The sequence below is a fragment of the Lates calcarifer genome, linkage group LG13 (assembly GCF_001640805.2).
Source record: "Lates calcarifer isolate ASB-BC8 linkage group LG13, TLL_Latcal_v3, whole genome shotgun sequence".
Taxonomy (NCBI): Eukaryota; Metazoa; Chordata; class Actinopteri; family Centropomidae; genus Lates; species Lates calcarifer.
This window is the reverse complement of record NC_066845.1, coordinates 10,897,432-10,921,165: the sequence shown is the minus strand read 5'-3', so window position 1 is coordinate 10,921,165 and position 23,734 is coordinate 10,897,432. Positions and strand designations below refer to the sequence as shown.

Genomic DNA, 23,734 nt, shown 5'->3' with positions numbered 1-23,734 from the left:
AGTCAAATCAGCAGTTTTTTTAAATGTAGATATTTTAATTCAGGGCCGTGTTTTTTTTTTTTTTATAAGGTGTTAGTTCATACCTGACTTAAAGTGCAGTGCTCTGCTGCTCTGTCGGAGGGGTTTTTGCACAATCTCAATTAACCATTTATGAAACCATGTTATCGCTCATGAAGAATATTTTACCAAATATCTGCTATATTTGGGACATATGCTGTATTTTAGATCAGTTTTTCAACCAGGTACAAAGTTAAAGAATACATGTATGCCTGCATGCTTTTTGAAATAGATACGCACTCAGACAAATAGCTGACAAACTGTACTCTTTCTATACTATACTTTCTATACTTTCTGCAGCCTTCATTTTCCTGTGGATTTTTCTATTTATATTTTTTGTTTCCGTAGGCTTCCTGTTGCCTCTTTAATTTTCCTGAACTATCTGCATAAAAGTGCACAGGTACAAACTTGGATTCTGGAATATTTGTATGTCATGTTGATATACTGGTAGATAACATAATACAATTACATCCTTATATCCAAAGTGTTAAATTATGAAATATAGACAACACTCACCCCTCCTTGGATTTTATTTTCCACAAATCACAGTGTGTGCAATTAGGATTTTCTAACACTGACCAAAAGAACAAAAAGAAACACACACACACACACACACACACACACACACATATATATATATATATATATATATATATATATATATATATATATATATATATACTTGAATGAGTCAGTGGAGATGTGCTGACACCATAATCCATCTTTGCTACCTATGGTGTATTATTTGCATCCCAAAAAAAGTTTAATAGGACTCTTACATTGTTCATTCCCAATGGCCACTGCCAACACTAGTTTACTTACTCAAGAACTAGTGCTCATTTATCTTGGTCCATACTTTAAGTATAAGGTTTTTAAAAATTTATTCAAAGATGTTGGGATGTCATTTAGATTCACAGACAATAAATCAAGAGCAGTTTTGCTAATTATGAAAAATACATATGATGAATGAAACAGTTACAGACAGAGAGAGAGAGGAGGCTGTCAGAATCAGACATTTAACACACACAGTATTACATATAATTTTCACTTTATTTTGAGGATAAAATAGATTATCATATATTCCGGGAGTGATGGAGAAATGTATGGAGGACAAAATCAGTAAATTACAGATGAATGAATCAATAACCACTGATAAATACAATACACTATAAACAAAATATTAAATGCACAGAAACAATGTATAGGTGAATGGACACAAATTAAGAAATAAATGAGAGATACAGTGCATTATCAGGAAAAACATTATTTATTTCTCTATTAAATTTCCTTTAATTCCACAGGCTATGATTACAAGGCTGTGTAAACACATGTAGGTGGTGTTTAACACTGTCAGTCATTGTCATAGTGCCTTTCTAGACAGGACTCGTCTTATTTTGCTGACACTTTTTTTTCAGGCTCATTATTATGATATCGAGAGAAACAGGGGGATTTGCTACAACTGGAAAGTGCCCTGGAGAGGCAAAAATATTATAAAGCAGAAAACGCAACATAATGTTTTAAAAACTGACAAGGAAAGTAAATGGATAAGGAAATTATTTTTCCTCTTACTTGCATAGTACTGTACTCACTCAGTATATAAGTTACTGACTTCTTTGTATACTATTTGTGTACTACTATCAGACTTTTCATTTAGTCACTGCAGGGAGAACACATGTAATTAATAACAGTAATTCTAGTTACATTTGATTTACACAAATATTAACGCTATTAGCTGCACTTGTGCTTTCCCTGTTACAACAAGTGCTATTTGAAAAGTCTGTGTTTGCTTTTTTAACTTTGTAAATGATGGCTGATTTTGTCCTCCATAGACAGGAAAATGGGATATAATACTTACATTCACTATATTCACATCTGTATTTTAGCCCTTAGGGAGGATTCAGTGTCTTAGAGCTTAAACATTTGGCAGGGATGGCAACAATGGGTCTTTATTCCATCAAAGGGCTCATAAAATTAGTCCTGAACTCCATAGCTCACTCAAGTATTCCATTAGAACAAGCTCACATCTGAGAGTAAGAACATTTTAATGTTTGAAAACTGACTCGCAAACACAGAGAACAAGACTAGACCTCATCTGCATGTAGTAAACTGGTTCAGTATTTGTAGATTGTGTGGTCAACAGTATTTTTTTTTTCAAGCACCCTTCAGATACATTACAGTGCACAGTCATATGAAATGCAAATACATTTACAACAAAATGAGACAGGAAATCTGATCTCTCACTCTATCAGTCACAGTCAGATTTCTCTTCTTTTAATACAGTCTTTCAGAGTTGAAATGGCCCCTCTTGCTCACATGTCTAGTCACCAGTTAATGATATCTCGGACATGGCCCCACAGCTTGGTGATCCACAGGTTCACCCCAAGCTCTGTTAAGTATTGAAGCTCTGGCATCAACATCTTACGGCACAACTTCCGATGTGCCTTGTCCACATTCTTCTTCAGGTTATAGCCCATGATGGACTTCTCTCCGATGGGCTGCCAGGGCTGCATGGCTGTCTCTTGGATGCTGCCAGCCTCCACAGCACGACCCCCCTCAATGCAGATGGATGTCATCTCCTCGTTCCTTCTCCTGAGCTCTGCCACATCCTCAGCCATCCGCTGCCGTCCATATGCATCTACTTTCTTCCAAAAGGTCTGGTTGAAATGCTGGTATAGCTTCCAGTCAATAGCATTCCACTTAAGGGCCCTGGCCCTCAGCTCAGGGGTAAGTTTAGACACAGTAGATCCCTTGCGGGCGTTGAGCTTGAAGAAGAGTAAGTCGTCCATCTCCCAGCAGAGGGCATCCTTGAGCAGGATGAGTGATTCCTCAAAGTATTCCACCAACATGACCAGCTGAAAACGGTCAATGATAAATTTGATTCCTTCTTCTACCCGTGGATCATCCAGCTCCAGAGTGTTGTCCTGTCCAAAGTCAAAGAACAGCAGATTCTTGAGGTAGAATGAGTTGAAGCCCTCGGGATCAAAGTAGTAATGGGGGTCATGTAGGAACTCAGTCAGCTTATCATCACCTGGTATCTTCCAGGTGAAAGGCACCAGTCGACCAAAGTAATGGAAGGACGACTCAAAAAGCTCTGCAGGGTCTCGCAGGATAGTGATGTAGGAAGTGTCCACAGGGAGCAACTTGGCCACTTCAGGTGCATTGAAGCGCATGTGATTACAGATAATATTGAAACACATTCCAGGTCTGTAGTCTTTTACCTGTGAGCGCTCGAAGAGAGATGGATAGAAGAAGTCATTCCTGCTGTCAGGGAAGGCAAATTTGAGCCGGTGCTTCTCGCCAAAGCGGAAAAGGATGTTGAGGAAGGTGCTGCTGGCTGTTTTGTGGGTCTTCATGAACATGATATCCACTTTAGGAGCGCAGGTCTGGCCATGGGTTTGGTGGGAGCTGTTTGTGGTCGGTTTGGGGTGGAGTTGGGATGGACGGTGGGCACAGGAGTAAGGCACTGGAACCCTACAGAAAGGAAAACAAGGAATCTGATGATTAATGCGGAGAAGCTGGAACCAGATATGTGTTTGGCATTTTTTCTTGCAAAATGACTTCTGTGCTTGTTTTTCTGTTATTGTTTCACCTCTAAAATACAGTTATTACTGAAGAAATCTCATAAACTCTATGTTTTCTGTGTTGTTTTCTATAGAATACATGTACACCAGTGTGATGAGTCTTACTCAGGCAGACTGAGGTGGATCTGTGGAGTGGAGAGGCAGTAAAGCAGGATCATGCAGCTGGTCAGGAAGGTACCCAGGACCAGGCCTTTGCACATGGACCGCCACTGCCTCCCTTGCTTGCCAGCCATGGTCCAGCAGTGTCTAGGATTACCTGAAAACACAGGACATCATCATCAGGTTCTTTTTTTGTTATTCTCTAGATAGGTACAAAAAGAAGACCAACACTTTCTAGACTGTTCTCTGTTTTGTGGGCACACTGTGAATCATTTATTTAGATAATTACTTGGAAATAAATTAAAGTGTAAAGTGACTCCATAGATTACAATCTGTGTTCTCTGGTTTCTGAGTGGACACAACAACATCAATCAGCAATTTGATGCATTGTTATATCTGTTATATATATATGCTATATCTCTATACCTAATGACATCTGTTACTCACAAAAGGCAGTATTTAATACAGGGCTTTAGTATTTGATTGTTTTATTTTCAGTGTCCATATAATTGTATCCACCACCTGTAGCTCTGGCATGGATGCTTGTGACTAAACACAGACCACATTAATTTGCCCAATATCATGTGGCATAATAGCAATCTAAAGTCTATGCAAAGGCACAAGGAGCAGTTGAGAATTTGCTTATGTGACCAGTGATTCTGGTAGAACAACATGCAGTGATTGTCTAATGGCAGCTCCAAAAGCTGTAATTTTTGTGTAGAGTATAATAGTGTCATGAGGTGGACCCTAATTTAAGGTGCTCAAGAAAATCTACCCACAGGGACGTCCATTCTCAGCGTACCTGATACAGTGTCAGTGTTAACCTCATACCATTTGGCTGTCCACTTCATAAACATTTTAAACACAGGGTGTAGTTAAAATTGTATGGTGAGCTACAAAATGACATACTTGCGACTTTAAATGACTCACCCTGTGTTTCTCAGCTGCCCCATAATATAAATAATGCATTACTGTGGAGAGTGATATTGCATTCCCCCCCTACAGGACTGCGGTAAGACGAGCCACCTGCTGACTCAGCTGTACAGGTAACAAACTGACATTTGCCACCTGGAATTTGTGACCCGATGCAGGTCACAGTGGGTCACATAATGCATGGCAGAGTTCTGAGCTATATACATATGTAGGGCACATTATTTTCAGCTTGTTCGAGAACTTGTTGTTATCTGGTGCAACCAATGGTGGACAAAATATTTAGATTCTTTACTTCAATAAAAGCAGCAATATTAAAATTTGTTGGTCCTCTGCTACTAAAGTAAAAGTATTTAAGTATTATAACCAAAATATACTTAAGGTATCAAAAGTAAGAGTACTCATCCTGCAGCAAAATGGCCCCTGTGACTGATATACTTTTACTTTTGTGGCTGCTTGAGGTAGAGCGAGTTTTAAAAACACTTAAGTTTAGTTCAGTGGTTCACAATCTAAAGGTTTGGCCCCAATGATCACAGAAGAATCTGAATAGCTGTGAGATGAAAAAGGGGGGGAATATCAAAGTTCAGACACAAAAAATAATATTTTTTACAATTATAGTTAGATTTATTTTTTTTTAACCCCTTTGGACCTCAAAACAGTTGTTTATTACAATCTGAGAAGTCTTCAAGTCTTCAAAGGAAATGATTTGCACTAGACATGAAATGTAACAAGGGACCCCATCCAGACACTGCCTACTGGTCAAATCTCAAACAATTCATTTTAAGTTATGGTCTTTTTTAAACACAGTTTTTGGTAAAATCTTAGTCTGCATTGCAACAAGTAATTACAGCTGTCAAATAATAAGATGCACATTATATGTATTATATATACAATATTGCACATAATATTTCCCTCTGAAATGTAGAGGAGTGTAAAGTAACATACTTGAATAGATGCACTTACTTACTTTCTACCATTGAGAGCAACAAGAAGTGTAGAGTGAAAGTGACATACAGATGAAATGGCAGATTAGCTATTAGCTATTTCAACTGCATTATTACTAGAGATGGGAATTTTGTTCAACATTGTAGCTTCAGAACAGTTCTGTAACTCACTATGTTACTATTTTGAAGTCAGAAGACAGAAAATCTGAGATACAGGATTCAAATTAAACCCAATTTTTCCTTGTACCATTTGTGTGTGTCTGTGTCTGTAGCTGGTCGTGTCGTCCATCATCTGATAAGCAGTTTGGGGCATTTCCCTCCTTCTCTGTTTGGGATAATAAGTGAAGTTACGATACTTTTGGCCATGGTCACGTTTGTAAATCACATACCAGTTTTGATGAATCCATGCTGAATTGTAAATGTGATGGCCTCTTCTGAAAAATCCAGACTTAATCAGGTCTCATTCACTTTTTGGACTTAGTCCTGCTTTAGGGTTGTGGCTCGAGGTAATGTCTTAAACCCTCATTCTGGCTTCTGTTACTGTTTGCATGTGTGTATGTGTCTTGGTCCTGTGAACTGCAGAGTTTCATTTTAGGTTGAGTCTTATCATCAGACTATTATACAAACATTACTCTCCAAACACAGCTAAAGGGCTATTTCTGCTCTTTGTCTCAACTCCATGAAGGGGCTATTATGGAGGCATGTGAGAGAGCTTTCTCTTTCCCATCAGAAGCAACTCTGATGGGAGACATTTGAGGACAGGGCAAATTCAGGTGAAACAGATTGGCCTGCAAATGGGGAGTAAATTTCAAGTGACATGATTTTACTTTCCTTTAGGACAAATAAAACTTTGTGTTATTTTTATGGCTAGCTGGTATCATTGTTTGCTTTAGTTTTCCTCCAAAAGCGTCATGTAACCTTAGTATATGTCCTTGCAGGATGTATATTAGTGTAACTTTACCTATTATCATGAAACGTCCTCCCCTTTACTCAGCAGTAAGACTTCCTGCTGGAATACTACAGCCAACATTTAGCCTGATATTGTTTACCCTGAGCATTGTATGGCTGCACACAAAACTGAAAGATTTATTTGCTGTTCTGGTATAACAGAAACTCAGCAGATCAAGAGTACTCATTAAAAGTAAACATAACTGCTTTTAAGATTCATTTAAAATGCTTTCTTTGTGTTGTGACATAGCTGAAGGTGTTGGCATGAACAATGTCTTAACTTGTTTTTCAAATACATAATGATCTTAAAGTCCATTGTCAATATTACCAAAGCACAAAATAAGACTGTTTAGGAAAGAAAACCTTAAAAGGAATGGAGTAGTTCTTACCCTCATACATAAATCCAAAGAACTAATGGGAATGTTTCTTGTTCGGTTGCATTGTCTTCTTCCTTTCCATCCACTTCCAGATGACTAACACGAGTTGATCTCCCTCCTACAGCTGCTCTTATGTCTGATCTTGACATACGCATACTGTTATAGACCCGGCACAGTCCCGCGCTCCCCTTATCACATGTCCAAGCCTACGGAGCCTCATTCATCTGGTTGCTGCTTCTCTTCTCCTCTTTCACTCTACCTCTCTGCCTGCACACCTGATGCCTCAGGCTACCCGCTGCCACCTCCCCCTCAACTTTCATTTCCAACTGATCTCGCTCTATAAAGCACAGCAGGGAGGCTCACTTAGCCACCTGTGACGTCAGGCTCTCTGTCAGGGGACGTGCACTTGTCAGTGAGTACAAAAAAAAAAAAAAAGGAGGGAGGGAGAAAGGGGGGGGGGGTGTATAGTCCCTATTCTGTGTCTACATACAGAGGGCTATTGAGTGCAGACATTGGAGTCTGAGCTGCAAGCTGATAGGAGGGATGCAAAACAGCATAAAAAGAACAAATGCAGAAAGCCAAAGCACAAAGGCTCTAATTGTACCACTTGATCAAGACAGATCTGTGTCTGTATTGTTTGAAATGCTTATTTAGCAAGCGGTCTATATGTGCTGAGCACAAACGCACACAGGACAGCTATTAAATTTTGCACCACAGATTAGGACAATTATCTCAACAAACTGAGAACACCACATCTTAAACTGTGCAACACTATGCAACAATACTGTCTATATGCATGAAATAATATTTTTTTCATTGATAAAGGATTAATCTTTTTTCCTTACTTTTTTCTGCAATTTGTGGATGATAAGCATTCAATATTTAACTCAGACATGTAAATTATGATACAGTACACTAGTGTATTATGCTTGTGAAACTGCCATTCTCAGTACTAGCTCTTGTGCACAGAATTCAATAGAGCATGAAATGGACATTCAACCATGTGACAAGTCTATTTGGCTCTGCGTGCCGGGATGGAGCAATATGTGGTCATGCCTCACCCAGTACAGCACGTATGAGTGCTCTCTCACACACTGTGGCCCTGATTCCTGGAAGGCACACACTAGATTTGTGCTGCTCATCCCACAGTCGTCATGTTCAAGCACGACACTGCTGCTTCTGTTGAACAGGGCGTGCCTTTGCCTGCTGGCACCAAGAGCGCCAGGCTGAGATCTGGACTGGAAGGGCATGCGTGGAATGCACATTGGAGTGCAAGGGAAGGAGGGGTGAGAGGAGGCAGGGAGTGTCTCAAACTGAATGAGGAGATTGAGGAGTGCGGGGCATGACTGGCCTGGCCTTCGGCCCACCAAGATCACAGCAGCGGCTCAGGGGGCAGAGGGGCTTATGCTCCGTCGTCATCAACACCCACGGCTTATGTGTGGACCAATCAGTCAAGACGACCCACCAACAGAAGCATAGTGACCTCAGCCCCTGTCCACTGCATGAATGTGGACTCTTGGGACATACTGTATTTGTTGTATCTCCTCTGATCTGTACACAGCTGTGGGAGGTGACACCCATGGGCTACTCATCTGCTTGTTTAAAGCATAAATAATCCTCAAATATACCCACCCCCCCGGGCCTGTGTGAAGAAACACACAGTAGCTAAGCAACAGTTATAAAACTTTCATCCGATTGTTGCGAAATCACAAGTTACAAGCTTAATACATTGTGCCTTTACTTTAAAATAAAGAGCATTTTAAGTACAGATTTTAAAATCAAATGGAATACCTTGTGTAATGTAGAATAGAGCAGAGTTCATACAAACTAAATGAGAGAAGTCACTTTAACATTAATAATTACACAGTTAGCATTAGTCACATCCTGCATCTCAGCTTGAAATTATGCAGAGGTTATCGCTCCCAGGTCACAGAGCACTGCACTCACTCAAAGAGCTGTCCAATGCACTCCCAGGTTTTATGGCATGTCAACCTGTAATGCACTCGACCTCATCAAGTTAAATACATAAAGTCAGTCTGAAGAAGACATCATCAGGTGAGTTATTTTCGGGCCTTTTTCTTCTTTGCTTTTTCAGCATCATCATAAGCCTTCCTCTTGGCAGCAAGCTTGTTAGCCTGTAAGAAGTGAATGAATGCAGTTAATGTACGAATGCTCAACACACACAGAGGCATTTTAGAGGTCAGTGAACTCAGAGAGCCATCGCTGGGGTTGCATGTTCTCTACACAACGACCACACAATACTGTTAAACATTCTCTGTCCGAGATAACATGACACATGGTTAAGATAAAGGACCCAGTGTTTACAATATATGAATGATATCTCTTCACAAAGCTGTACAAACAATGTTATCTACACATGAATCCATAATCAATCAATAGCAAAATAAAACAAACCTCTCTGGTTTTTCTTTTCTTTCCAAACATGATCTTGTCGTAGAGGTACTTCTCCTTTTTCTTCATCATCATGATGGCAAGACGTTTCTCCTCTGCTTTCTCCTCCTGCTCCAAACGTGCTGGGTTTTCCACCTTCACTTTTCCAGGCGTCACTTTGACTTGCAGAGACTAAAAAAAAGAGCTGAGTCAATAAAAGCTCCACAAGTTTATAAATACAGGAAATGAAGGAAAGGGGATCAGAAATTTCTTACCTTCCCCTGGGATCTTTGTTCCTCCATCTTCTTAAGGTTTTTCTCTTCTGCCTCTTCTTCCTCATCGTCCTCTTCATCATCATCATTGTCGTCGTCCTCCTCCTCCTCTTCATCCTCACCCTCTTCCTCTTCCTCCTCTCCTTCCTCCTCCTCTTCATTGGCTATGATGGATGAAAAATTTAAGTTTGTGTTCATGATCTCATGCAACAGAATTCAATCAAATCTCCATACTCAGATTTAAATTCAACACAAATATCAAATGTAACATGACTGATTCCACCTGTATTCACTCCTTTTACAATGATCCCACAGTTTACCTAATTTATTACTGGTGCAATTAATAGTTTTTAGAAGTTGCATAACTGAACAGCACTCACCTGTGCATAATGAAGGTGTGACCACTGATGTCTAAATACATTTAAAATGTATCTATAGTCACTGCGACTCAATGTTGTAAAACAATCAAACTTCTGTGAAAAGTTTTTACAGAGTATGAAAGCTGAAACATCTAAGAAATGCCTCAGTTCGTACCAGGTTTTTCTCCCCGTTGTAAGGCCATGATCTTCATTTTTTCGGGGGGCACATAGTCGCCCTCCTTCTCCTCCACAAATGGAGAGAGGTGAGGGGGCAGGGTCACTCCGAGGAAGTAATCTTCCACAGGCAGGATGATTTTGGCATTGACACAGTCATACACCCACTGGGGCTGGATATAGTATCTGAAACAACAAGTAAAGCTTATATTAGCCTCATGTGAAGCTGAGAAGCGCTGTATATTTCCCTGTTCTAATATGAAATAATGAGCAAATATCTCACTCTTTGGTGAGGATTTTTCCAGTTTGCTAAAGAGATCTATGAGGGAACTGGCAAAGAAAGAGGACAGAGTCTGTAAAACATGATGAAAGGGGTTGCTTTGAAGCAAGAGAGCAAAAAGATGACTCTGAAAGAAGGCATTGTAAAGGATATGGTAATGTACAGAGAGGGAGGATCGCTATCAATCAGCATGGACTTCCAGTATTTAAGATTCAGGACACAGAGATATACTGTAAATGTCATTTGTCGCATAAAAAGCTGTGAGTTTGACATGTTTTAAGAACAACTAAAAGTTAAAAACAAAGAGAACCACAACATTCGTTTACCTGTTGATATACTGTTGGTCGATGTTGGGTCTGTCAACTATTTGATGTGTGATGGTCTCATCTGTCACCTCGTATGTGCTACCGATGCAAACAGACTTGTCCCAGGACACCTCACCACCGAAACACCTGGAAGGCAACAACAACAATAAAAAAACAAATTAAAAGAGGCTCTGCACCAGTTAGAGGTTTATAAAGATTGTTGATTTCTGCTTATAAAAGGCTCTGAGAGTCCCACTGCAGCAGGTTAAACTCACCTGATGACAAAAGCCAGTGACTCTCTGGGCACTTCTCTGTTGAGGAAGAACTTGAGGCCCTCAAAAAGCTTTTTCTGGGCTTCTTGCTGTTTCTGTTCCTTTTCTCTTGCCTCCATCTTTTCCATGTCCTCCTGAAGAAAAGCATTAAAAGAAAACATTAGACTTTTTGACATGGTGTCTTAAAATCCCATGAGTGCTGTGCCACAAGAAGTCATGACATTTAAAAATATATTCAAAAGCAACATTAAAGGCTTTAATTAATAGTCATTACATTCAAAATTGTGCAAACAACTGCTTTTGTTGTTGTAGATGGATTAGGGTACCAGGTACAGGATTATAGTGAGGGGAACAGTGGAGACAGATTTGTTGTGATAACACCTGGGGAAAAAAATCCTGATTCTTAGAAGGTAAATACTACTCATCTATCAATAAGGTACAAAAAAGCCAGTCCAGCAACGGTTCAGGAGTGTTTAGTGGTGTCTTTATAAATGAAGTCAGGTCCCCAGTGAACATGTGTGTGAACTGCCAGACTCACACACACAATGTTTTTCTGGGCTTTTCAGATCTACAATGTTCAGTTTCCAACCCTGCAGCTAAAGGTCTCTATAACAAAGAAAAACTCTTGAAATAAGAAAAGCAGTAAGACGTGTTCATGTTTCCATGGATGCAAATACTGGCAATAAATTCATGAAATTAGTTTAACATTAATGCTACTACTCAAAACCTACAATAAGATGGCAAAATTTCTTTCAATGAAGGAAGTCCTGTAAAGTTATGGCCTTTGTGAAGCCACAGAAGCTAAACTCAGGGACTAAAAGTTTGTTTACTGCATTTGTGTTTTCATTTCCATTACTGAGAAACCACGAAAATGGATAATTAAAAAACCAGTTTAACCAGTTAGTGAATAGTTCTTAGAATTGAATGATGACCACATTTTGCAGCAGTCTTTGTGCTTGTATAACTACAATCACAATAACATCTGCACCAGTGAACATCCAGGGCTTGGACATTGAGATCAACAATAAACTGGACTGGTCTCACAACACCAACGCCATGTACAAGAAGGGCCAGAGTCGTCTCCACCTGCTGAAAAGACTGAGAAGGCTCTGTCCTGGACTGCTCTCTGGACTCCATTGAGGAGGTGGGTGAGAGGAGGCCAAGCTGACGTCTATCATCGACAACCCCTCCCACCCCTTGCATGAGACTTTGGGAGACCTGAGTAACTCCTTCAGCATCAGACTGCTGCTTCCTCGGAACAAGAAGGGGCGCTACCGCAGGTCATTTATTCCAACAGCCATCAGACTGTACACCACCAGTCTGACCCAACAATAAACCTGCACTCTGGACTCCACTTTCCGGTCACTTTATTTGCACATACTTCTTCATCTACCTCACTGATTATCACCATTTTCCTATAATACTAACTGCACATTTCTGTTTATTACAGAGACTTTTAATGCTGATTGCTGCACGTTAATTTTTTCTTACCCTTCGGTGCCCTTTTTTATGTTATATTTTTATCTTTTCTTTTTTTTTATTTTTGTCACTCTTGTCTCTTGCTGCTGTAACATGTAAATTTCCCACAAGTGGGATAAATAAAGTCTATCTTATCTTATCTATCTTATTTTGTTGAAATACAGTAACATTTCTAAATTGTCAAAAAGGTTTCTGGATACCTGGAAAGTCCCTGTAGTGAAGCAGGCCTAACAGTAAAAAAAAAAAAAAAGCTTCCCAGGGTGAGAGACATCTCATCCTTAGCAACCAAACATGAAGCCGTTAGTCCCAAGTCTCACACCTCAAAAAGCTTAGACCACTCTGACAAAGATGCGCCCTCTCACCTTTGCCCTCCAGAGACCAATTAGTTTATCAACTGTTGTTTTTATACATGTTTTGATGACACCTCTCTGTATCATAAATATGACATCAGTGTTATATTCTTAGAATATTTTAAACAGTTACGAAAAACTGAATCATATTTTGTGAACAGGTTTTCTTACCCCTTCAACAGGAAACTGGTCAAGTTCAGCCTCTTCCTCCTCTGCAGTAGAAACCACCCGTGCCAGACTGGCACTCAGAGCTGACAGTTTCTGCACAGCCCAAAAAAAAAAAAAAAATAATAACAATCCCTAATTTTATTATTTAAATGCACACTTACACATCATTACTACAAATAACCAGATTAAGATACCACTTCAGTTAAATAAAATACATGGTTTGCATGCATGCTTTGTTAATGTCTAGGTGGACATGTGGTGTCTTATCCATGGTAAGATCTTATTCTCACTTCAAAATAAAAGAAGTAGAAGGACCATGAAGTATACTGTTTTGCAATGCAAATGAATGTATTTTCACTGCTTTGCATCAGGTTTAAAGGATGTCCTACATGACAGAGAACAGATTTTTTATTTTGTATTTTTGTTAAAGTAAAAATATTAATTAACTAATAAAAACTCAAGGGTGTTGCTATGGGAATCCTTGATTAAACTGCATGTCCTGCAGACTACACCTCCCACATAGTTCTTTCTATATTAATATAAACCTCAAATTAAAGCTGAGACTTGCCTCCTTAATGTTGAATCCACTATTTTATTTCAGTTTGAATGTGTGAGAACACAAAAACAAGTAACTGTCCACATGCTTACAGTCTAAACTTCAGACAAAAATGTAAGAAAATGTAAGAAAAATGTCAATTTCCCAGTTAGAAAAAACTCCTTTGTCACATCCAACTAGTGCTAATGCAGTTAGCATTACTTTTATTTGTCCAGGTTTTGACATATCTCTTCCTAAGGTTTCTACTTTCACCCCAATACAATGGAGGCGAGTGGAATTTTGTTTGTGCTGCTCAGTGTTAAAAATGATATTGTAGAAATTCTGGAGCAGAGTGCCTTTTCAGATATAATCGATCCACAATCCACAGACTTCAGTGATAAGATGCCATTGTCAATGCTATGAGTACCATAAACAATATTCCACACACATCTGTTGTAAAGAGGTTAAGGGAATTATCAAAAAATATTTAAATACAACTAGAGATAAGAGTGAATGGTTTAACGGATCCTTTGACAGTTCCAAGATAAAAAAGCCTCACCTCTAAGTAGCATTCTGAATTCATGGCAAAGTCTTCCTCATCCTCTTCCTTCAGCTCTGACGCTGCTTTACTGTCCAGCTGCAAAAGGAAGGATGACATTAACAGATCACATAACGACGACAATGCCATATCTGTAAAAGGTTGAATCTTAATGAAATCTATCAACATAACACATTTTAGATACCTGAATATACACACACTTTTCAAGAATGTAAGATTTTAGTCTAAAATACAAAATAGCCATTTGAACCAATGTGATGAAATTGAGCTTTGAATTTTTAAAAAAAATGTAACTATCACTGTAATACTGTCACAACTATGGCCTTAAAAGTAAGATGTACATATATAGAGAAAAGCCCTTGTGATATTTTCAGAGTCTAAGATACCTTTGGTGGGTAGAGCAGGTTGAGGGAATGGTAGAGTCTGAAATTGATGAACCCCAGAAGAGTGGTGTACAACTCTGTGAAAGTTGCCATTACTCTGTAGTCGACATCTGTTGGGTGCTGAAAAGGCAAAAAACAGAGTTGAACTAAGTCTCAATGGTGAAATGTATACAATTGAGTGCAAAATATTTATAGTAATTTATAATCCCTGAAGTACACAAACTGCAGTGGCAGTCACTGAAGTAATTTCTTTTATACAAGAGTAACTCTACTCCATCAGAACACACTGCTTACAGTTAGTATAATCACTGTGGACTTCATTTTGTCTTACTGCACTTACATCATGGGAGAACTGATATGGCACCAGCCATGTAATGGGCTGTCCCATCACCTCAGCTTGATAATATATTCCCTTGATGGAAATGAAAACCTATCAGGAACAGACAAGTGTTTAGTGCACTGAGGTCAATGAACTCCAGTCATATCAATTATAACCCCCCAATGTATTTATTTTTGTCAAACAAAGAAAAACAGCCTGATGGTTGCACTGGCACCTTTCTGAGAGCACGAGCCGCAATCACATAGTTCATCCACTCCACAGTGAGGCGTCTGCACAGCTGGATTGTCTGAACGTGACATTTTCCTGTTCGGGCGAAGGTAGAGAAGAGGAAGCACATGCAGAGGGCGTCGTCGATATCACGAAGAGCATCGATGAAGGAGGGGTACCTGCGACATAAAGGAGCACCAGGGAGGCAATACAACTTGATACAATGTGATTATCTCTTACCTTTAAAAAATCAAAATAAAGTTTATTAAATAAAGTTTATTTAAAACTGCTAATGTGCCTCTTTTTAAACAAAGACCATTTCCCATAGTTTGCAGTAACCGAGTCATTTCTACAGTTACAATCATATTTGATTTGACAGAGAAAAATCAGCTAAGCTCAACTACGCCCTCCTATGTTGAGTATTGAGAACACGACTGTCTTACCTTTCTTTGATGATGTGGTCCAATTTATAGGTGGGCTTGTTTTCTCTCAGTCTCTCCACCGCAGACCATTCTGTTTTTCCATAAGCCTTCTTAAGTTTGCGTACAAACACCTGTTAAGATAAAACATTTTTACAGTAGGATAAGTGTTCATATACAGCAAGAAACTGCTAGAGAGCAGACAAAAACTACATCAGGATCTTCTTTCATCAGGTGAACTCTTTACATACTGATATTTTAAAAACAGAGAAAATGTGGCTCTGTTACCTTGTAGTCCCTGAACTTCCCAACAATTGGCTCATGCAGCAGAAAGCGGATGTCTTTGACCAGGTAGAAGGTCCTCGGGGCTGTTGAGCCTTTGTTCACCTTCTTCTTGTGTTTGGGCTCATGAGGATAGATGCCTTTGAGGATGCATAGTCGTCTGAAAATCAAAGAGAGATCAGGAATTATTTGTCTGTGACACGGCTGCTTGGAGCATGGCTTTCCAGCCAGACATCAGGACATAGAACTAGTTCTCAACCATTTAGTGGTGTACTTATGAGTAGGATTAGGTGTTATATTACTCAAATATTACTGAAACTATGGATTGATGATATACGTTAATTTAAATAATATTTAATATTTGGGGCCTAATACCATGAGATGATAATGTGTCAAACATCTGATTTTTTTTTTTTTTCATACCAAGGTAGCCATCCCATAAATATCTCTGGTTGTATTCAACCATTGGAGACAGTGTTTTAAATCAATGAGCAAGACTGCTTTTGGCCATACTGGATTTGGAGGACTTGCCCTGATTTTTAAAAACATTTAATTCACAGAACTGTCCACACACAAACATTCCCATCTAATTATTTTGTCTACAAATCATTTTTCACTTGAATCATCAGAAAATATACTCTCTGAATACAATCAGCTGCCAGTTTATTCGTGCCCAGCAATACATCCTACCTTCATGAGGTCTATTGTGTTGAACAGCTATGGTTTTTAGGAGTGACGATTCAAGTTTATGCCCGGTTTAGAGGTTGTGTTGTTGTTGACCTGTATTGTCTTATACTGAAAGGTTTTTCTGACATGTTGTCGTCCCACATGGGTGGAAAAAATACTAAAAACAACACCTAGCATAGCAACACATTTCATCAGCGTCACACTACATGCTTCAAAATGACCATGCTGGCAATGTTGAATTAAAACCACTCTTTAGCGGCTTTAACAAAAACTGAACATTATCCCTCATGAAAGAAGAATTTATTGCGGGAGCACTGGTCAAACTGCATCACGGCAAACTGAGTATGCGTCGATTTAAAATCACACAAACCACGATAGAAGCCCTGCACACTGAGAGCTGTAACATTACCTGAAGTCCGGGAGGCTCAGCTGTAACTTCTTACGAGCTTTATTTCTGGTGATGTAGTTGGTGGCAGAGCCCCTCTCAAACTGGAAAACAAGAGCAGACGCTCATATTAAATTTCCACAGTTCATATTTACCTTATTTACAAGATACTTACACTTGAAGTATTCGGCTGCACAAACACTGATTCAGAAAAACAACCTTCAGCTAGCTCCGTTAGCTAACTAGCCAGCCAGGTAGCTATCGGTGTTAATGTGCCTGAGCCTGACAATAACCCGACGTCAACTCTTACCTTTTTCTTTTGAAGACCTCCCATTTACAAACACTATGGGACCCCCCACACAAGTTTAGCGAAAATTAATTGTCTACAAATCACGGAGCTCACACTTGTACACAACGTTAGCTACCACCACCAGCCGATGCACGTGTCGTTTGACATGCGCAGAGGAGGCGGTGCCAGCAGTAACCAGGACCCAGAGGTGGCCCGGTAGGCTGCCTGTTAAAAACCCATGCCCCAAAACTAGTGTATTTCTTTTACTCTTTAACATTTGTTGTATATTAATGCACACTTACACCCGTTTAAAATCTTTTGACATGCCATATGTATCAATTAACTACATTAAGTTTAATCTTCAGAAATGCCTCCAACATAAGTTTTTGTTATTTTATTGCAATTTTAAAACAAGACAGGAAACAATATGGCAAAATATATTTCCAGCTATTCAAAGGCAAATGTTTAAAAATGCCTACAAAATGAGTTCCTGTGCAGAACTGTAAGCACTTTATTCAGATTTTGAGTGTGATAAATGAGAAGCTCATAAAGCTGTTCAATCATCAGAATAAACTATAAATAAATAAACATCAAAGAAAATGCATGATTCAACCACATCTGAACCCCACCCCCTTTTCTTCTCCCCCCATCCTCACTGGTGCCAGGGATGCTTGAAGGAGATGCAGACCAGAGTTGAGCAGGAGCAGAGAGTGAGAAAAACAAATAGTGTGAGAAATAAAAAGATAGATAGGGAGAGATAGAAATATATAGAAATTACACTTCACAAGGACATTGAAGAACATGTGTGAAGCATTTCTTCAGTTCATCATGGGACTACGTGAGTTTATAAAGGAGTATTTTCTTGGTTTCTGGGACTATGAGACACCAAAGGTGATGGTGGTTAAAAACAGAACTCTTGGAGTCATTTACAGAAGCGTTCAGTTTCTTGTGATCACCTATTTCATCTGGTAAGCTTCTTGTTTGAGTATTTGCATGTGTTAAAAGGGACAATCTATGAAATTCAAAGGCTTTGGTAAATTTAATTTGTTGATTTTACTACATATTTTGCGATCAAATGTATGTGTAATGTTAGTTTTTAATGCTTCCTTTAGGGATTACAGTAAAGTATAAAATCTTAATTTGCCAATAATATGCTTTTTTGTGTAAAAACAAAAAAGTATATAAGGATAAAAAAAGCACTGTGACTTTAAATTCTCAAACTCATAAATTGCAGTTTTGTGGAAAGGAAATACTTTCCATTTGCAATTAGCTGGGAACAAACAAACAGCATAACTGATGGACTGAGGACAAGAAGCATGGTTGAGTCTCTCTCTCCATTATCAGACATGTTATTTGATCTGAGCTGAGCAGTTTTTACAGATTAAAAGTTTGGAAGACCTTATTTTTCACCACTTTTTATCTTATGGTTTCAGATCTTAAATAATTTCTTAGATTAGATGTCTGTGACTCATCTTTCCTTCTTTCCTTGGCTTCAGCAAAGATGGCTGAATAGATCCACGGTAACACGACACCTCCAATAAAAATTGACGTCATAACAGAAAATGTGATATTGCTTCTGTCTGTTCTATCATCCTGAAGGTATGTCTTTATAAGTCAGAAAGCATATCAAGAGAGTGAAACCCGTCCAGAGAGCTCAGTTTACACTCTCATGAAAGGCGTTGCAGTTCATGGTGATGATATCCTGGACACTGTGGAGTACGCTCGACCCTCAGAGGTGAGAATAAATGCTGCAGTATAGTAAAGAAACTTTCACCAAATATTCTCTGTCAGCATCATTACAGTACTACAGTATACTACAGTAAACACCACTTCTTGTTCTTTTGACATTTTCTTCATAGGGTGGTGATGTGATTAGTACAATATTGAGACGAGAAGTTACATACGACCAGAAGCAAGGGACCTGTGCTGAGGTGAGAGGTGAACTAAAGCCTTGTATGCAGGAAAATACAGTTTGATACAGACACACATGACTGAGCATCTGTCTTATTTTTACTTCAGTATTTCAAAGTTGCCAACGCCAACTGTACGACAGATTCTGACTGTGTCCAGGGGGAAGTTGACTTTAATGGCCATGGTACTGTTTTTGTTTCTCACAAAATCTTTTCTCATGCTTGGTTGATTTGTATTTGCCTCAGTTTTTTTCTCTGTTTTAAACACTTTCTTACAGGTAGAAGGACCGGCAAATGTGTTCCATACTATAACCACACCTTCAAAACTTGTGAGATCCAGACTTGGTGTCCTATTGAGGAGTACGCTGTAGTACGGTAAGGCAGGTGATACGTAATCACCACCAAGCTGATAAGTCAGGCTCAAGTATGGTTTATTTGGATCACCCTGTAATCCTTACAAGGTCTCAGTGATGGAGTTGAAATACAAGGAAAAGTTCCCATATCTTAATGCATTAACAAAATTGAAAAAAAAAAAAAAAACATGTGAAGAGGCAACATCAACAAATTCAATGATAGTGATTACAAATCAGAAAAAAGATGATAAACCATAAACCTGTGGTTCTCAAGAGTTCCCAAAGGGTCGCAAGATTAATTCAAGGGGTCACAAATTATCAACAGAATAGGAAATCACATTCTGGCCACAGAAATGTAGGTTTTGCTTTTTGCTTGTGAATTGCCAGATATTTTTATATCCCCTGGCCCATAAAAAGTATTACAAAAAAGACAAATTGAGAGGAAAAAAAATATTCTGTGGTTGAATTGGCAAACTGTTAGGAGGGGTCACAAGCAGACCAAGCTTTGTTTTAAGGGGTCGCAAGCCAAAGAGGTTGGGAACCACTGTCACAGTTAGACCGGCTGATTATGAAATGATGGACCCCTGTAGTTTTATGGCAACGGTGCCAGGTCCACCACCACCTTTAATAATCATGTAATCACACAATTCCTGAGTTTTATCATTTCTTTTAACAGATTCAGAGCTCATATTGCATGTTGTTAATTCCAAATCGAACCTACACGTTAGCTTCAGACAGCTAATGGCTAGCATGGTTAGCAGTAAACTGCTAGCGGAAAAGCTAAATTAATAAATCACAAAATAGTTGTAATAAAAGATTAACAACTTAGTCACTCATCTGACAAAATAGTGTCTGTAACAATGAATGTCACTTAAACAGCCATGTTGTCGTGGTCGCTCAGCAAGATAATGCTCAAGTGAAACCAACTAATGGTGGCAGAATAAGATTACTCTGATTACTGTGTCTTCAACAGTGAGCCAGCATTAGTGGAGGCCATCAACTTCACAGTGTTCATCAGGAACTCTATCCACTTCCCTAAGTTTAAAGTGCTGAGGTAATGTACCTCTACACACACACACACACACACACACACACACACACTGGAGCCAATGCTTCTTTTCCAGCAGAAATTCAGAATAACTTCTTGTCTTTGCCAGGGGAAATATCAAAGATGCCTCAAATAGGCGTGACATGCAGAAATACCTCAGTAAGTGTCTTTATGATGAAGAGAAAGAGCCCTACTGTCCAAACTTCCGCCTGGGCTACATTGCAGATCAAGCGAGGGAGAATTTCAGTGAACTCTGCAGGACTGTGAGTATCAGTTCTGATTTTAAAAATGTGTACATTGTTGATAAATGTCTCTTTATACACATATCTATTATGCACAACAGTGCCAGTGTAGCATTGCTTAAGATGTGAACGATCATTGCTGTTTTTCAGGGAGGTGTGATCGGGGCTTTCATTAACTGGCGGTGTAACCTGGACCTGGATCCTTCACATTGTAAACCCACATACTCCTTCCGTCGTCTTGATCTTCGAAAGGATGAGGTGAACTCTGGGTACTATTACAGGTGAACTTCTGTCAACCACTGACTTTTGTGTTCAGCTTTTTTAGTTGTGTTTTTTTACTTTGGCTTGTGGTAAGTTTCCCTATCTTTACATTTGTGATTTCTGTGTAACTGTCCAGATTTGCCAAGTATTACAGTAAGGATGGGGTAGAGTCTCGGACACTCATCAAGGCCTACGGCATGCGTCTGGATGTTATTGTTCACGGACATGTAAGTGGATACTCCATCATCACCACAGTGTATTTTCTGCTCACTGTGGTGACTGTCATTATAGCATTTGCATGTCATTTCTTTGCAGGCTGGTAAATTCAGTCCCATCCCAACCATCATCAGCACAGTGACTGCTATGACTTCTGTCGGGATTGTGAGCAATTACTACATTCTTCTCTTATCTTGAGACTTTGAAGAGATAGTTTTGCACTACAAACTGTTTTTTTTTTTCATTTCTAGTGTACCATTATCTGTGACTGGATCATGCTGACATTTATTGACAAGAATGAAGTCTACAGTGAGAGAAAGTTTGATGAAGTGAGCAAAGACATCATGTATTCAATCTTAACACATTCTTCATATGGTTTCATCTGTTTTTATGACAGACCTCTCATGAGATGCTGATCATTACTGATTATTGATCATTTTATGTCTCACAAAGAATAGATAATGAGATGACTTTCAAACATTCTCAACAGTAAGAATACATACAGATCTATTTAAGTACACTATGTTGTTACACTATGTTGTTACAGTATGGTACACAAAATGTTTAGTAGATACCATGGAATTAGTAAGGAGGACTAAAAATTACATCATAATTTCTTACTATTTTGGTTCATCACACTGTGTAGTTATTAGTATTCCTTCATTATTTAATTATTGCCCTACCATTATTTATTTAATATACAAAAATAGTAAATAATACCATCATCTTACCAAATGATAAGTAATAAATAATAATAAACCATGGTGTAAACATATTCAGGACATGACAGGTATTCACGTCTGTTTCAATGACTTCTTTGGAATAACATCCTCTCTAAATGCAGGATATTTGTCCCATGCAGGTTATCAACATGCCCACAGTGCCCATTCCCACAGAGCTCAGTTACATCAACAGCTACGGCTCAAACCATTCAGACCTGTCAGATGGTGTACCACTGTGATGACGTCGTTGTTGCCTCAGTCGTTGCTGGCCAAGTGTTTGGACTCTCCCTGAAACCAGCTGACTGTGGCAACGACAGCATCTCTGAGTGGTTTCTCAGGTGTCTGCAACAACAGCTCAGTGATGGACTATGCTGTTGTCAGTGGGAATATACTGACCACAGTGAGCGAGGGGGCATCGTCTGAAAGAAAAACAGCTGGTTCTCTCGAAGTCTCTGCTGCAGTTCATTTATCATCTCAAACTGTTGATGGACCTCCACTGTTGGACAGTGTCATGAAACCAGTAACACCACTTAGAGGATGTGTTTATTTTCTCAATATGAAAACAAACAAAATAGTATTTCATAGCAGAAACATATTTGAGTACACAGTCATGAGAAGCAGATTTGCAAACCATACAGATTATGCTCATGTATTGCAAACATTCAACAATAAAAGTCCTCTGCTAAGTCGTGTGACTGACAAAAGCATTATTATAACATCATCTCACCAAAGAATACAGTACACTGTATTGTGAAACACTGACTCCCTTCCTTCACTTCCCTCATCTTTCAACCTGAGGAGCTCAGCATAATGAGAAGATACAGGAGGAAACGGACAGGAGACGCATGAGGAGAGTAATGAGCAGTAATCAAATAACGCTAACATTTCCCATAAAATGGTTTCCCTAACAAGATTGTGGGGGAAGTGTGAATCCATCTGAATGCCTGAGAGCGATACAAATGTCAGTGGTGGAAAAAAAAATTCCTAAGACTCAAGTCTAATTGAATAGATATCTGCCATGATGGATAGAGGAGCACAATGGATGTGTCAGTTTGGAAATTGTGTGCTTATGGCATGTAAAGAGCTGAAAATTCATATAGTGTTATATCTTAAAAAGGTAGTGGTTATGCTAATTTATTCCACTGCTCAGTAAGTCTTAAGTTAAATGCGTATTGAGAGGCTAACAACTGAAAATGTAAAGAATTGTGACAGTCTACTCTTATCCCTTCATTCATCAAACAACATGTGCAGTATGTGTGTATGTGTGAGAGGATCCAAGGAGCCAATCTAATTGTGCCGCAGTTCAGTCTGAAATGTGATTACTTGTCTGGGAGATGCCCATCTCCCTGTGGAGCAATGAGGTTAAAGTGGTGGAGGTGCATGACTTAAGATCATTGTGCCAGCAAGTTCAATCCAGACTTGCTGGCAGTATCATTAACCAGCAAATATTTTTCCCACATCTGAGAACAATAAAAAATGTATTCACAACAAGCAAGACATGCCTGATCTCTTCTGCTCAGCGCGCATTAAAACGTAAACACTCTCACCAGATGAAGACTTGAAGGATTATTTACTCAATAGTTCCTTAAAGAAAAATCTAAAACAAAAGAAGCCAAATAATCTTCTCAACTACAACAGAGAAAAACTTGACACTCATTGATTGTGCAACTTGCAATAAAGCAGCATTTGACATGTCTCATGAATTTCACTAGAAGTTGAGGGATTAGATGGGGTGAAGTTCAGGTCACAAACTGTACACAAGCCACAGACACATTAGCAACCAAGTGGAGAGGAAGCTCAGACAATTAGTGACTGTGGATTAATGTATGTCCATGGAATAGATGGCATACAATGTTTATGCCTTTATTTTTGTGCAAAGTACAGCCCAGTCAAGTAAGTGAGCAGTAACA

The 23,734-nt window shown here is 39.0% G+C and overlaps 3 protein-coding genes and 1 long non-coding RNA gene across 4 annotated transcripts; 2 read left to right on the top strand and 2 right to left on the bottom strand.

Annotated features, from left to right (window-relative positions):
• Window positions 1-402: 402 nt before the first annotated feature.
• Window positions 403-5,936, top strand: LOC127143181 (uncharacterized). The gene is made up of 4 exons (XR_007814434.1): window positions 403-457; window positions 2,520-2,709; window positions 3,713-3,920; window positions 4,743-5,936. It is a non-coding gene; the product is annotated as an uncharacterized LOC127143181 (long non-coding RNA).
• On the bottom strand, window positions 1,089-8,534 carry gal3st1a (galactose-3-O-sulfotransferase 1a). Its single transcript, XM_018669461.2, has 3 exons — window positions 6,949-8,534; window positions 3,744-3,894; window positions 1,089-3,528 (listed from the first exon to the last, which is right to left on the bottom strand). Exons 1-3 carry the CDS (start codon window positions 6,956-6,958, stop codon window positions 2,379-2,381), a joined length of 1,311 nt encoding a protein of 436 aa, XP_018524977.1. The 5' UTR covers window positions 6,959-8,534; the 3' UTR covers window positions 1,089-2,378.
• A 123-nt stretch (window positions 8,535-8,657) lies between these two features.
• On the bottom strand, window positions 8,658-17,262 carry pes (pescadillo). Its single transcript, XM_018669459.2, has 15 exons — window positions 17,094-17,262; window positions 16,808-16,887; window positions 15,718-15,871; window positions 15,454-15,563; window positions 15,018-15,189; window positions 14,804-14,893; window positions 14,467-14,583; window positions 14,081-14,158; window positions 12,990-13,079; window positions 10,993-11,123; window positions 10,739-10,864; window positions 10,134-10,318; window positions 9,603-9,763; window positions 9,352-9,519; window positions 8,658-9,071 (listed from the first exon to the last, which is right to left on the bottom strand). The coding sequence occupies exons 1-15, from the start codon at window positions 17,115-17,117 to the stop codon at window positions 8,997-8,999; spliced, it is 1,761 nt and encodes a 586-aa protein (XP_018524975.1). The 5' UTR covers window positions 17,118-17,262; the 3' UTR covers window positions 8,658-8,996.
• A 487-nt stretch (window positions 17,263-17,749) lies between these two features.
• p2rx2 (purinergic receptor P2X, ligand-gated ion channel, 2) lies at window positions 17,750-23,643 on the top strand. Its single transcript, XM_018668491.2, has 12 exons — window positions 17,750-18,040; window positions 18,672-18,807; window positions 18,932-19,003; window positions 19,092-19,167; window positions 19,261-19,357; window positions 20,309-20,389; window positions 20,493-20,646; window positions 20,776-20,906; window positions 21,023-21,113; window positions 21,202-21,267; window positions 21,354-21,431; window positions 21,965-23,643. Exons 1-12 carry the CDS (start codon window positions 17,874-17,876, stop codon window positions 22,061-22,063), a joined length of 1,248 nt encoding a protein of 415 aa, XP_018524007.1. The 5' UTR covers window positions 17,750-17,873; the 3' UTR covers window positions 22,064-23,643.
• The last annotated feature ends 91 nt before the right edge of the window (window positions 23,644-23,734 follow it).

Bases quoted from the DNA above. Each gene is read 5' to 3' on its own strand.
- gal3st1a (XM_018669461.2), bottom strand. The intron at 3,529-3,743 runs GTAAGACTCATC...TCCTTTCTGTAG, and splicing joins ATCCACCTCAGTCTGCCTGA to GGTTCCAGTGCCTTACTCCT.
- p2rx2 (XM_018668491.2), top strand. From the start codon at position 17,874: ATGTGTGAAGCATTTCTTCAGTTCATCATGGGACTACGTGAGTTTATA. The intron at 18,808-18,931 runs GTGAGAATAAAT...TTTTCTTCATAG, and splicing joins AGTACGCTCGACCCTCAGAG to GGTGGTGATGTGATTAGTAC. The intron at 21,268-21,353 runs GTGAGCAATTAC...TTTCATTTCTAG, and splicing joins CTATGACTTCTGTCGGGATT to TGTACCATTATCTGTGACTG.
- pes (XM_018669459.2), bottom strand. From the start codon at position 17,117: ATGGGAGGTCTTCAAAAGAAAAAG. The intron at 11,124-12,989 runs GTAAGAAAACCT...GCTTTTCTTCAG, and splicing joins ACCAGTTTCCTGTTGAAGGG to GAGGACATGGAAAAGATGGA. The intron at 9,072-9,351 runs GTTTGTTTTATT...CACTTCTTACAG, and splicing joins AGAAAAGAAAAACCAGAGAG to GCTAACAAGCTTGCTGCCAA.